Source organism: Rissa tridactyla, chromosome 3, assembly GCF_028500815.1.
Source record: "Rissa tridactyla isolate bRisTri1 chromosome 3, bRisTri1.patW.cur.20221130, whole genome shotgun sequence".
Taxonomy (NCBI): Eukaryota; Metazoa; Chordata; class Aves; order Charadriiformes; family Laridae; genus Rissa; species Rissa tridactyla.
The window spans coordinates 19587251-19601228 of NC_071468.1; the positions used below are offsets into that span (position 1 = coordinate 19587251).

Genomic DNA, 13978 nt, shown 5'->3' on the forward strand with positions numbered 1-13978 from the left:
TTAACATTTGCACATGGGCAAAGTAGTTTACCTCCTGCAGACTGCAAAGTACTGTTTCTTTTGCCCTAAAATAGGGTGTCAGATCAGTGTGCGCAGAAGCTTTTGTCCTGGTTTTGCAAATATTACACTTCTTTGACAACACCAGCACCAGGAACCCGAGACAAACTGAATGAAATGCAAACAGACTTATCTGTTAGTAAATAACTTCAATTAGGCGATGGAAAAACCTGAAATAAAATCTCTCTTGCTTTCTTCAACCTTCTCCTTCCTCTCAGTTGCACATTGTCTTTTCCCTGAGTCGAAAATGAGAAGTTTAGGATGGGGTGGCATCCCTGCAGGCCCCAGAATAGCCATGGTTGCTGTCACACTGACACCTAATGGCAGATACGAACTAGAGTATTACGGCTGATTTCCCAGGGGTGTGTTTTTCCCCTATGTTGTAAAAATTCCTTCATATTATAGAAAATAAGTGATCTTAGAAAATGGTTAACCTCTGGGAGGGCAGTGCTGGAAAGGCGACAGTGGCGGAGGGCGCAGCACTGAATTAGCTCAACAAGAGTGAAGGGCTGTGGCACGGGGCTCGGATGATGCTGCCCAAAGGATGGGCAGCCGGTCACAGAGACCTCATGCCATCCCCAAAGGAAGACAAATGCACTGAAGGCTAAAATGGGCTGGCCAAAGTCATCCAGTAGGTTGGTGATGGCTGGAAAGGTCTAATTTCATCCAGTCCCTGCCTTACTGTGTTGTTTCTGCTCCCAAGTGGGCAGCAAAGCTCTCAAACACACAAGGGAATAGGCTGGGACAGTGTAGTTGATTATAATACAGGAAAATATGTTATTGACTAAAGCTCATGCTCCCTTCAGGACTTTTTGAGGAAATCATGATTTTTTTTCTGGAAAGTTTTACTGTTAAAATTCTGTTTATTACGATGATGGAGTGCTGTGGTCCTAATTCTCCCTTTACATCCCTAAGAGGCAAGAGCAGCACAGTTGGCAGGACAATCTGGGCTTACGCTGCAGCAGACCACGCCCACGCAGGCTCCATATCCGCGGCTGAGAGCTAAACATCTTGCCGTTTGGTGGCTAAAAGCCTAAGGTAAGCACTTTGTGGCTGTTTTTCTCTGGCCACAATGCATCCTATGTAGTAAAATAAATAATTAATTGTAGCCAAAATCTTTCATCTGGTTAATAAAAGTTTGTATTATTTAGGCAGAGGTGTGGTGAAATTTAGCAATGGGCTTCAGGTGATGATTCAGGAGAAGGGTTTTTGGGATTGGGTCCCAAATCCTTCCTTTCATGGGTTACGTGGCGCGGTCCGAGGGTGAGCTCTTCTAAGGCTCCTGATGGTTCATGAGCACCAACGCTTCCAGGTGATGTAAGAGCAAGTCCTGGGGTTATTCTGCAAGATGTCTGGGGTGGCCCCAGAATCTAGTCATCACTTGATGTCTTTTTGGATATCTCCAGAGGGGATTTTCAGCAGTAAGAACATTAGCAAAGGAAATGACTAAATTTAGCAGAGGTACATGAGTAACCATAGCATGATGTGGCAGGTGGGTTACATCAAGGAAAAAATATAAGCCAGCAGTTGTTACCAAACAGTGTTATATTTCTGAAAAGACTAGAAGTCACACATAGGTTTTTAATGTAATTCTACAGGAAAGAATATTGTCTTCCTCATTCCTTTCCAGTGAAAATTTTGAAACTATCAGTTAAGCGGTTAATCCATGGGATCTAATTTATGTGAGAACTATATCCTGACTTTTTCCTGATCTTGTGGTATGCAAGGACTTCAAAGCTGTGCTCAGAGCCATCACTGGTGAAGGACAGCAAGAAAATCCTTGTAACTCCTGCCACCAGTTCCTTAGGAGAAGTCAGGCTGAGCTCCGAGCACCATCCAGACAGGGCTGGTGGAGTCAGGCACGGTAAGCCTGCGTGCTGACATCAAACACAGCCTTGCAAACACATTTGAAAGGGATCGCTTTAAATATGGGCAAAAGGTGGTCGTGGGGGGGCGGGTTGGAAGCTGTGCCTGGAGGAGAAGCAGGGACACAGGTGCTGGGGGGCCCCAGCTCCCGGGGAAGGCGGGTGTTACAGCCAGGCTGGGAGGGCAGGAGGCAGAAATCAAGCTCTTGCATCTTTGGTTATCATAAAGATGAAAAGGTGGGACACCGTCAGTGTAGCTGCAGTAACTAATTATAATGATCACTGTACATGCATATAAGCTATTATTAATGATATCTTTTCATCATATTGTAATATTTTGCCATTTCATAATATCAACATTGCAGAGATAACCAACGCTGCCTCACAAACTGTTTTTAAGACTGAATTTTATGGTTTAAAATCTAGCACAACTCAGGACTTTTGGTACCTTGAATGCTGTGAAAACTATTATTGAAGGGCAGATATTATTCATGCATGAATCACAGAATCATAGAATGGTTTGGGTTTGAAGGGACCTTAAAGATTCTCTAGTTCCAACACCCTGCCATGGGCAGGGACACCTCCCACCAGACATGGTTGCTCAAAGCCCCATCCAACCTGAGCTCAAGACTTGCACAGGAGTTTTGTGGCACTGAGACTTAAAGGAAAAGGAAGTCTTGGTGCAGACTAACCAACAGGAGTATTTAGGGGAAAGATTTTTCAAATAGATGAAATGAAATACAGAGTGTATGCCAAAGGAAGAAAAAGTCATTAATTCTGGATGTACTTACTGCCTTGTATTAGGCACTGTTGATCAGTTTTTCACAAACACTTTTTCTTAAACAGCCCATTTCTTTTCTTCTTCTGGACCAGTTGGGCACTTTAGAAAGTGCAAGACTGACAACAACGATGGGTGCAAAGCTTACTCTTGGGCCCCTTGCAGCTTTCACCAGCGATATCCTATTAGAATGTCACCAGCCCTGAGATGGGATTTTAACAGGGGACTTGGTGTTGTTAGGCTGAAAGCATTCAACAAGAACTAACATCAGGTCATCAAACACCTTCGCCTTTGTTGCGGGATTTTTTCAGGGGTGAACTGTCAAGCAGTCTCTTGTGCAGCACTCTTTGGAAGAAAACAGCCTCAACCTCTGATTTTGCCATGGGCAATTCTATGGCATCCTCACTTAAAGGCCCGTGGTGTGGCTGGGGAGTGTAGTGAAAGAGGAGGCAATAAATAAATAGTCCTTCAATGTTTTTATTTGTCTGTTTGATCAGAAACCAGACGTGCAAAGATTCTCAGATGGACAAGAGCTGGTCCTGCTGAGCACAGGAATCTACAGCCTCCTCCTGATGTTGACTGATATCTGATCACTTTGAAAACTCACCCTCATGGTGAATATTTGGTGCTAATTCTTTGCCATAATAAAAAGACTTAATGTTGAATTATTACAATTGAACATTAAATTGGCACCTCATGTCAGCCCACCATTATACCTCTTTTCAATTCCTCTGCTGTCACGCCACTGATGTGATGAATTGCAGCCTGTCACATCACGTTACATTACGCAGAGCAAACAGGACAAAACACATACCAACTGCCACGCAAATATGTGTTTGCCAACTCTTTTGCAGCGCGTAGAAACGCAGCCGGCGAATTCCCTATCAGAAAACCAGAGGCTCAAGGATGGCTCGAGGGCGTGCGAGACAAACGTGCCTCCGACACACTGTGAGTACACAGACACACAGCTCTCAGCCAGCGATGGCAATTATGAAAGCACCTCCTGCTGTGAATATTTCTTGTTCCTTCAGAAAAAAAAAAAAAAAAGCAGCAGTGGATTCTGTGGCTGCTGATGTCATGAAGCAAAATATAAATACGTAAAAATTAATCCAGCGCTTGCGTTCAGATTTGGAGCTATTTTTATGACTGGCCAGATTTTGGCTGTGTATGTGTAAACATAACACCCACTTATGTACACACACACGTGCATACAGCGAGATGTGTGAATATACATTATGTGGCTTTTAACTGCAGTCTTTTAGCCCACATGTGGGCCTTTTGAAGCTAATGGGAGATTTACCAGGGGCTTTTTCACAGAGCTGTAGGCAAGACTGGAATCCAGAACATATGAATATTATACTATAATGATACAGTGTAAATCATCTAGTTTGACCTACAGTGAATTAGAGGCCACTAAACTTCATCCAGGTATCCTACACCGAGCCAGAAAAACTTGTGTTTGACTAAGGCATAAATTGTATTTGGCTAAAACCTATTTCCCAGAAAGGTATTCATTTAGTCTCAGTGCAAAGACACTTTCCCTGCATCCATTTCTTTGATAGTTTGTTTCAACAGTTATTTTAACTATGTGTACTTTTTATTTAAATTTACTTCAGTCTACGCAGTCAGTGCTGAGAAGTCAAATTCCTAGCTATAATGTCAACGGATATTTGAATACTGACTTGCTGCTCTTCAATGCTGTGCCATGGGCAACGCTTCGAGATCTTTTATGCTGAACTATTCTTTATCATGTAACATGATCACCTAAGGAATATCTCTGTGAATTGTTTTCACTTTTGTAACTTACTTCTTGATACGTTGCCACGGAAAATAAGTTGTTTACTTGGTAATTAGCGTCATCCATTCTCTATTGTCTCTGTGCACCAACTTTGCTGGAGGTTATAGGGATAAGATGGAAATATACTGAAAAGATCTGAGATAAGAGACCTCACATACTTTGCAATAACCTAATTGCTAGTAGATTAAACACAGATCAGACATAGGCAACTCCTTTCAATTTCCAGGATTTGGAAATACTGTAATTTTTTTCTTTATAAACCAGTCACAGTATGTGGCTACAGATACAAAAAATTTAACTGGCTCTTCCAGTTACTGAGTTTTCTTTTTTTCTCCTTAACACATCATTTAATATGAAGGCAAAAAATGGTTGATCTATGACTTCTTGGTAAGACTTTTTCATATGAAATACGGCCTAATTTTACTGCTGACAGATATTACAATATATGGACATCATTAAAATGAAAATATTAAGAATAGTGTCTTAATTTCAGGCATATACTGGCACTTTTAAAATCAGATTCCATAGTGGGCAAGAATATGGCACGATAAAGAAGGGAAAAAAATGGAATGCCATGATTATTCTAAAGCTTGACACAAAACTATAAATCTCTTTCAAGTGAAGATACACAGATCTTTGTGTAGACCTCTGCAGCTAAGCAAACCAGCTAGCCTTTGATGTACTTATAATTATTAGGGGCTGAGGATTATGTCTTTAGGCAAAGCTGTCGAGCAGTGGGAAGGTATAGATCAAAACTGACATCATGACACAAGCAAGCGGAGAGGTGAGATGAGGCGGAGCCAAAAATAGTTTGGCATCACTGTAGACCTTAAGGAAAACAAACGACTCCACTTCCCAGAAAAGACACATGGAGGGGAGCAATTAGTGCCTGTAACCTCTCGATAGAGTCGAATCCTCACTACTAGTTGGAAAATTAAAAATGTAATTAACAAAAGGCTACACATCAGAATAAAGAAGGTGGTTCAGTAGATCCATAGTTTTATGGGACCATATCGTCACACTCCCAAGGAAGTAGGTATCCCAGAACTACCACTGTAATAGGCTTCCATGCCATAAGCCACCTGCTCCTCTTGAAACCAGGGGGACTCAAGCCATTTACATCAAGTAGAGCATCCTTCCAGACCAGGCTCTTTGTCATTTTTTTTGTAAAGGGCAGGAGTTCTGGTAATGCCAGGCCTACACATGAGCTTGTTACTTGGTAAAATCCCCATCCAAAGCCCACTGAATATGGTGGAAATCTTTTCATTGTGTTTAGTGGGCTCTGTATCAAATGCGCTGTGTGGCTTGATATGTGCAAGGGAGTGCACACATGAGCAGTTAAATCATTTCAAATTACTATGGATCTTCAAAGACACTCATCTTGTGTGGCACAAAATTAAAAAAAGTGCTTGTGAAAACTAATTTCTTGCCATAAGTTAACTGCCAATCATACTTAAAAAACATTTTTCATTTAAAATGTTTTTCTGGCTCTCTGGGGAAAAGGTCACATTATTAGAAAAATAAAAGCAAAGAATTTGATTCCAGAGGTTTTGATTGACTTAAAACTGAAAATCTAAATAAATAAATAGGAGATCTAATGCTTACACTGAAGGGAGCAGAGTTTCAAAAACTGTAGCATAAACAGGTGTTCCCCAAGACTTTCCAGATCATGGTTCACCTCTGCACTGGATAATACCTTATAAGCATGCCATGAATGTGTTACGCAGTGAAATAAAAATCATGGCATGAAATAAAAAGTAAAGATTCTCAGTTAACTCGAAACTTGATAGCAAGAGAAAGATGCGTATGCCAAAGAAGAGTAGGAAATGAAGAAGGCTTTGCCATCACCGTCAGAGAGGGTACATGAAGGTAAGGAAAAAGCCTGTTGCTTGACAGATGAAAGGAGCCATTAGGGATCAGAAGAGGAACAAATGTTATCAACTAGGCTAATGCAGGGACAGAGAAGATTACAAAAATAGAGGGACAATTCTAAACACGGTCTTGAAATGCAAGCAGGCTCACCAGGACTGTCAGGAATAGGGGAAGATCTGAGTAAATTACAAGTGATTTGGAGGTAGCAGACTGTATGCAAGACCAGACTGGTATCTCAGACACTCCATATGGAAGACAAAACACTATAGCATGTGTCATTATTAATTACCACAAAGAACATGTAAGCCATTCGATATAAAATACTATCACACAACTAAGAAGAAATGAATAAATTCTCCACTTACAGTTCAAATTGGTGATGTTCCTTGCCAGTAAGGTGAAACATTTAGGACCCCTACATTTTGAATGTCATCTTATGAACACTGTGGGAAATTAGACCTCCGTCTCTGTGAGAACTGATAAGATTTCCTATCTCACTTGCAAACATGATGGAATATTTCCAGAAATGTTTTAAATTTCTATTTTAAGTAGAAAAACCTCAAGCGCTAACATCAAAATGTTAGTCAGTCCCATCTAGCATTTCAGAACAATGTGATTATCTCAACATCAGTGTTTTTATTAAGATACCTCTGTTAGAAATGTTGCCTAAACATTAGCATTACTAATATTCTGAATTTAATTCTAAGTAGAAGTACAAGGTTTCCCAACTTGCCTTTCAACTATGCAGCAGTTATCTGTCTTGTCACAACATGAATCCCTTTTGGGTGAAAGCTATTGATTTGAAGGTTAAAATCATCTTGCTAGGCCCTAATGTAATTTGTTGGAAGTTGGCCTTGGGAAACTTTCTGACACTGACTACATATGCTCTTTGCTGGATATTCATTGAGCAATGATGTCTGAAAGGCTGAGTTCTTCACCTCCGTGATCATTATTAGTTATGGCATCTCTCAACAGGCTGTGCCATGTCAGTTCTTTGCAACTCAAGTTTTACATTAGCAACCTATAGTTTACAGCATGGAACAGAGGCACTCTTCCACCACGGACAATATCGTACCTGGTTACTTGTGTTCCAGGAGCGTATATGTGAGGCTACACCCATAAACAGAATTTATCAGTAAGCCTGCAAATATTGTCAATATTGGAGAAAGTAATCTCTGTTTTAATCAAGTGAAGTGAGGTGCACAGAATATATTTTAGGCAAGGCTAAATGAGAACTCCCTGACCTCGTTAAGGAATCCGTAGATCTACTACAGAAATAATTCAACAGGAAATCTTTGGCACAGCAAACCACAATATCTATGGCCACTGGTCTGCTGATCAAATGGGAGTGGGGAAAGAGGAGACAGCTACTGTGGTCTCTGAGATGTATGGTACCATTACTTCAATCTTCTCATGCCTCAAGATGCATTTTCACAGGCTGTCAAACATAAAATCTTATAAGAATAATTTTAATCAGGTGAACAAAATATCTGATTCTGCCAAAACCATATCAGGGAATAGCAACAATCTCACCAGACACTTCATCTTGCTGAGCAATATTGTCATAAAACTACAGTGCTCTGAAGGTCTACAGGTGTTTTTACCACACACACCCAGACATTCTTAGCTTTGATGGCGGCTTCTTCAAAACAGTCTATAGCAAACCATGATCATGTTGAGGAGCTGAAAAGAACTAAAATTCAGAAATTTTTAAAATAATCCATCTATTTCTAGTTTTATCTTGACACGAATCTTGATCTAATACATGTGAGGAATCTACCAATGATTATAGAACTCTGGATGACATCTATAAATTTAAGCTGAAATTACATTGTCGTTCTACATTATTTGTAGGAGCTTGAAACTTTTCCAAAAGTCTGAGTTTGAAATATATTATGTTTGAAGTAAGCCCTGTACACAGAAATATCTTGACAAATTAAATATATCTGGGGCAAGATGGAGCACTCTCAAGGGCTTGGGAATCAGCCAGGAGCACTGACTCATGTTATTTTCAAGTAGTGTTGAGCTGAGTTTTGGGGATGGGCTAGCTAAGGAAATAACATCAGATGTTGATATACGAGAACAGTTCACATTTGTACTACTTAGGAGCAAATATTATACTGCAATATATATATGAAATACACTGTAGAGAGGCCAGGTATTACCTAGGGAGATATTCAGATTAACTTGGGACCAATACCACTGATTGCTCCGTGTTGCCTCTGTTTGCTGCCTTCTTGTAGAAGCCTGAAGTGGGTGCTCAAGAAGTTTGGGGTTTGATCTGGGTAGTGTGACCACTGGTGAACTGAGTGGCTGAAAGCCGCAGACAGCAGGGACCAGATGAAGAGGACTGGGCTAAGGAGATGGTTAGGGGACAGAGACTTCTTTGAAACTGCATTTTAAAGCTTCTGACTCTGGGGTGATCTTTTCTTCCCCTCTCAAAATGTGAGATAAATAGAGTAATTTACATACAAAGCACTTGGTATCTGTTTTCACTGGGTCCACAAAGTTCATGCCTCGTGACACCTTTTTTGCTAACGACAGTTTACGAAAATAAAAACATTATCAAGAAAGGACATTGGGATAAAGTATAATAAAACAAAACATGTGGCTGAGATTTCATGTGTTTATGATGGAGATCCAATCTGCAGTGAAACGAACTCCTGGGAGATTCCTATTTATTTTCATATAAAATGAACTGGATGCAAATCCATTACTGTTTATAGACTGAATCTCAGTGACAGTTTGTCCCAGGGGCATTGAAAAGTATTTTAAATCATTCTGATAGTTAATTATTCAGCAAACGAGAACACTTTAAAGACTTTATCATAAAATAACTTTAATAATTTATGCTTATGGGACATTACAGAGGTAACTGTAGGACTGTTTGGAAGGAGGGGAAGACTGCGTGCCTGCACATTTGTAACTGAACTGCAGTAACGTGTATTACATCTGATACCCAAGTAAGACAGTTGTGATCACCTCAGGTTTCTTCCCCATCCCTCTCTTTGCCTATGTGTCTATAATATTACACAAGGCTCTCATTAAATTTTAAAACAGCCTAACTTCAGAAATCTAGTAATAGCATTAGTTTGCAAGGAATTAAACGAAGACACAGATTAAGCTTATGTTTTCTGGATGAAGTGTAAGAGAATAGATAGTGATCAGAGATAAGTCTTAGGTATCTTAATTATATTAGGTGCACAGGACAACTACCTAAGAAGTAAGAGAAGAGACAGCAAGGGAGGTGTAACTCTATGCTCTAAAGAGAGCCCAGTAACAGATGACTGAAACAAATGTCATTTTTGTCAATTCCAGTGATGAAAGGGCTTGCTCAAAGGCCCAACTGTGCAGCAAAATATACTAGAAGTGACTTCAGATTGAAAATGAAAGACCCTGAAGAAAAGAGTTCAGGACAGGCACTGCTTGATTTCTACTCTGCTGCAGAGGGAAGGAGGTGATACTGTATTGCATAGCCTTGAAAGTCATGGATATATACAATATGTAGAAATATACATATACAATATATAGAAACAAACGCACACATATCACCTCTCTGCACTTCTATATATTTGAACGGCATTTGTTTGTATCCTCTGGGTAAACACTGAGATGTACAGTTCTAAAAGAATCCTATGTTACCCAAGGTCTCAAAGGTTTTGTGACTCCTGAGTCTTAATCATATTCTACTTATTGGCATGGGACAAGGACAAAAGCTCAGTGATTTCCTCTAATATTCAAAGATGCGGTAGAATAAGCAAAACAGCACTGTGCATATTTTATAATAACAATTTGTTGTCTTTCTTTTCCCTTTGTCTACTTTCTCTCTGCTGGAGGTCAGCTACCTAGACTTTGACCCCTTCTGCTTGGTTCGTGCTATTGACCTGAAATCAGAACAGTCTACATACTTGCATACACCTCTTCATAACAACTCAGAGAAAACAGAAGGAGAAAGTGAATGAGTTATGAGTTCCCCTGCCTGAAAAGTTGTCTGTGTTTGAGCTATTAGCCTAACCCTGCAATTTTTGCATCGATATTCCTGATGGAACTGCAAGAATCCCAACCACATCCAAAGCTGTTACTTTAGAGCCAGGATGTGAGCCTGTGCTCACATCAGTAAATGTTCCATCTGAATGCTGCCAAAGCATTAACGATGTGACTCCACAAGCAAATATTTAGAGGTGAGTGAGATTGCCATACCTGACCTGTAACACTGGTATGAACAAAGATTTTCAGACTCGCTCAGATCAGTTTGTACGGCCTGAACTGTTCTATGTAGCCATAGTATAAATCTTTTTTGCTTCATAGCTATTGCCTTGACACAGTTCTCGTGGGTACTGAAAGGCAAAGCTATGTTATTTTTATAAGCCCCCCTCTTTAGTTATGAATCAAAATACTGTCTCACTTTCAAAGAAAACAATGCAATCGAAACAATAACTCCCCTACAAATATAACACGGTGTTGTACAGGACAAGTATTGATTAAAACAAAAAGGGCTTTTTAAACACCATTAATTCTTACCAATTCCAGTAGTTATTGATTCCGCATCAATGTCATTAGCCTTTTTCTTTGCCACTTCAGCTAGTGCCAATTCACCGTTATCTAGTGCAAGGTAATGGATGTCCTTTGGAAATAAAAGAGAAAAAAAACATGATTAATCTAAAATGAATCTCATAGGAGTAACAAAAGGGATTTTCAAAGAAAGAGGTTCTTTTATTATTTAGATCACAAACACAGATGGAACTGATGAACCTAACATTACAGTTTAATTCTCTCCCAATGCAAATTTATTATCTTACTTGTGCTGTTGAATACAGCAATGAATAAAACACTGACCAATCATGCACTGATAAAAGTGAAGCTATTGACTCACTCTATGAAAGAAACAATCGGTCTGCTTTTAAGGTAACTTCTGTTGGTGCAACATGAATTAAGAGAGGGTTGATAGGAGGTGGCTCTGCGTAAACCAGATCTGAAGTGCTGGAACTGACAGCCCCTATTTGAATGCGTTAAGGTTTCTACCTAGTACGTGAATTTTAGGGTAAAGCTCTCTTGGGACTAAGTTTTGTTTGGAGGTTGTCATGTTATGCTTACTGTTCTTTGAGTTAGGTGATGGTCATCCTCTTTGTGCTGATATTAGAGGAAATAAGAGCAACAACAGTCGCTCAATGGTTTTAACACCCACATAGGTGACATGATTCCTCAGTCGCTCTCGGACCACAAAGAGCTTTGCAAAAATGTTGTTGTCTAGCACGAATACTTGCCAATATTCTGGATCTAGTCCTTAATCTAGGGTTAAAAATCAGAGGGCTAGAGCAGGGGTGTACCATTGCATGCTGATTCGCAAGGCTTTTTATTGTGTGTTAACCCTTTAGATGAAAACCACCTGTTTTATACAGCACAATTTGTGGAAGAATATATTCCTGCAGACAAATTACAGTCTCATAGCCCTTGGTTTTGGCCCTGGAAGTAAAGTTTCATCCTTGACCATTAATAAAGAGACAACTAACCCCCTTCTCCTTCGGCGTCACGGCCACAGATTGCTCTGTGCATGAACACATGAAGTGAGGGAAACCCAAGAACAGTTGGCAAAGTTTCTTTTTCCCACGTCTTTGCTGAAGATGCCATTTGGTATCCAAAGATTTAAGTCATTCCCAGCCATTGCACTGCAATCTATCTGCATACAGGAATTTAAAGGAAAAAGGAGTATTTGCTGGAAATATTAGGCTCTGCATACCATAAAGGCAACTATATTTTCATTAATGCAGAACATTCCAGGTGAAACTGTCCTGCTCAGTGTGAGTTTACTGCCACCTTCATCAATATGACAGAAACTCTTGTGGGAAAAAGTGACGTTACTCTAGAAAGAGAAGCTAGATGAAAAAAGTGAGAGTAACAGTGTTAGGAGAAAAAGATGCTGCTTTTATTATCTTCTCATTTAATAATAATAAGACTAAAATAATTAAAACAAAAATAAGAAGCAAATTGAGAATGTTAGGGAAACTGAGACTGATTCTGCAGGAAACCCTGGTAGTGACTTGCAGGATCCCAACAGTCTGCAGGAGACGGCAACATTTTCTAATTACAAACACAGGTGTGACTTAAAAAATGTGCAAGTGTCTTGGGGCAAAGTAATGAGTTACGAACTTGTTGCGAACTCTGTACTTCCTCTCTTTGTAGGTCTAACATGGTTGTCAGGAGAAAAGGGCCTGAAGAGCAAGGTAGGATTTCTATGAAGATTAAACAGTAGATATTGTCAGCTTATTTAGATAACAATAGAAAACCTAAGGGCTCTCGAACAAGTCTGAGCTTACAAAGATTTTTATGTATAGGCAGATTGTGTTCAGTAATTTAAAGTATATTCTGACTATGCTTAACGACTGTCTTTTTGTGGTTTAAACTAAGGGAAGTACTGTATATTTCAATGCAATTTTAAATAAACTTAGGAAGGGGTGGAAACAACTGCAGAAAATGTATCAAAAGGATCTTTGTATCTGTGTGTATCAAAACATGTGCCACTTGTAGATCTTGGTTTTGCCCATGTTTTGAGTAAAGAAGTGTAAAGATGCTACATATCCATCGCTAACTAACAGGGGCTTTGCAAGAAATAAAGATAGAGCAGTAGGCTGGTGAGTGGCTTTCTTTGTGGTTCCTCAATTTGCTGTCATAAAGAATTTAAAAAAAAAAAAAAAGTATCTCTTGTCTCCACCTCTAAACAAGCTTTAGAAAGAAAAGGTTACAGATATAAAAACTGCTAATTAGACAATTTCAGATCAAATTTAGGTGTTACGCATTCAAATAAGCCAGCAAAATTGGAATTTTCTAAGAATTTATATATCTCTGAATAGAATAAAACTAGAAAAATAAATAAAAGAGAAAGAAGCAGCACTTGACTACAGAGTGCCTTAAAGAATGACAGAAAAAAAAAATTAAATTAGCTGCATATTCATTACAGATTTTTTCACACAATTATCTAAGAACTTATCAGCTCAAAGATCATGTCCCTCTCAAAAACAATGGTGACAATAAAAACAGTTTCCAGCTGCTTATCAGGAGTTTGCTGAAAGGGCTGTATTTTATCATTTAACAGTTTGATTACTTTTTTGGACTACTTCCTTTTTACCCTCATCTTTGTGACTCACAGAGCTGGCCCTCAGTGAGCAGAAGTCATTTGAAACACTGATGTGCATTTGTCTATAGGATATTTCTGGGCAAAATTCCAACGTTTCTTCGAAACATGCACTTTCCTCATCAGTGTATCACCCAAGATCTGACAGTTTTATTAAAGTGTCTTTTCCTTGCGTTTTTGCTACCTTTGGTACGCGGGATGGCCTTTTGAATTTTCAGCAGCTGAGAGCTGGAGCGTACAACAAAAGGATTTAAAGCTAACAACCCTTCTGTTGCTTGATCTTTTCTGTCACAGATTGGATCAGTCACTGTCCAATAAATGGAGCTGTTGTTCACGATATTATGTCCTTTTCAGTTTTATTTTTTTATTGAACTTTGTAGGAGATGATAATAATTGATGGACTTAGATGTGACGTGAGGGTAAAGCTTATGGGGAGACACAGCAGTGTCTTGTGTGTCTTGTTATGGCATCATACTAGT

General features: G+C 39.4%; 1 protein-coding gene across 8 annotated transcripts in view; it reads right to left on the reverse strand.

Annotated features, from left to right (window-relative positions):
* Positions 1-13978, reverse strand: part of WDPCP (WD repeat containing planar cell polarity effector) — a 156788-nt gene that overhangs the window by 31098 nt on the left and 111712 nt on the right. For all 8 annotated transcript variants that reach the window (XM_054194449.1, XM_054194454.1, XM_054194447.1 and 5 more), the window contains one exon: positions 10892-10994. In XM_054194449.1, the coding sequence (XP_054050424.1) occupies positions 10892-10994 (103 nt within the window). The remainder of the gene's footprint in view (positions 1-10891; positions 10995-13978) is intronic.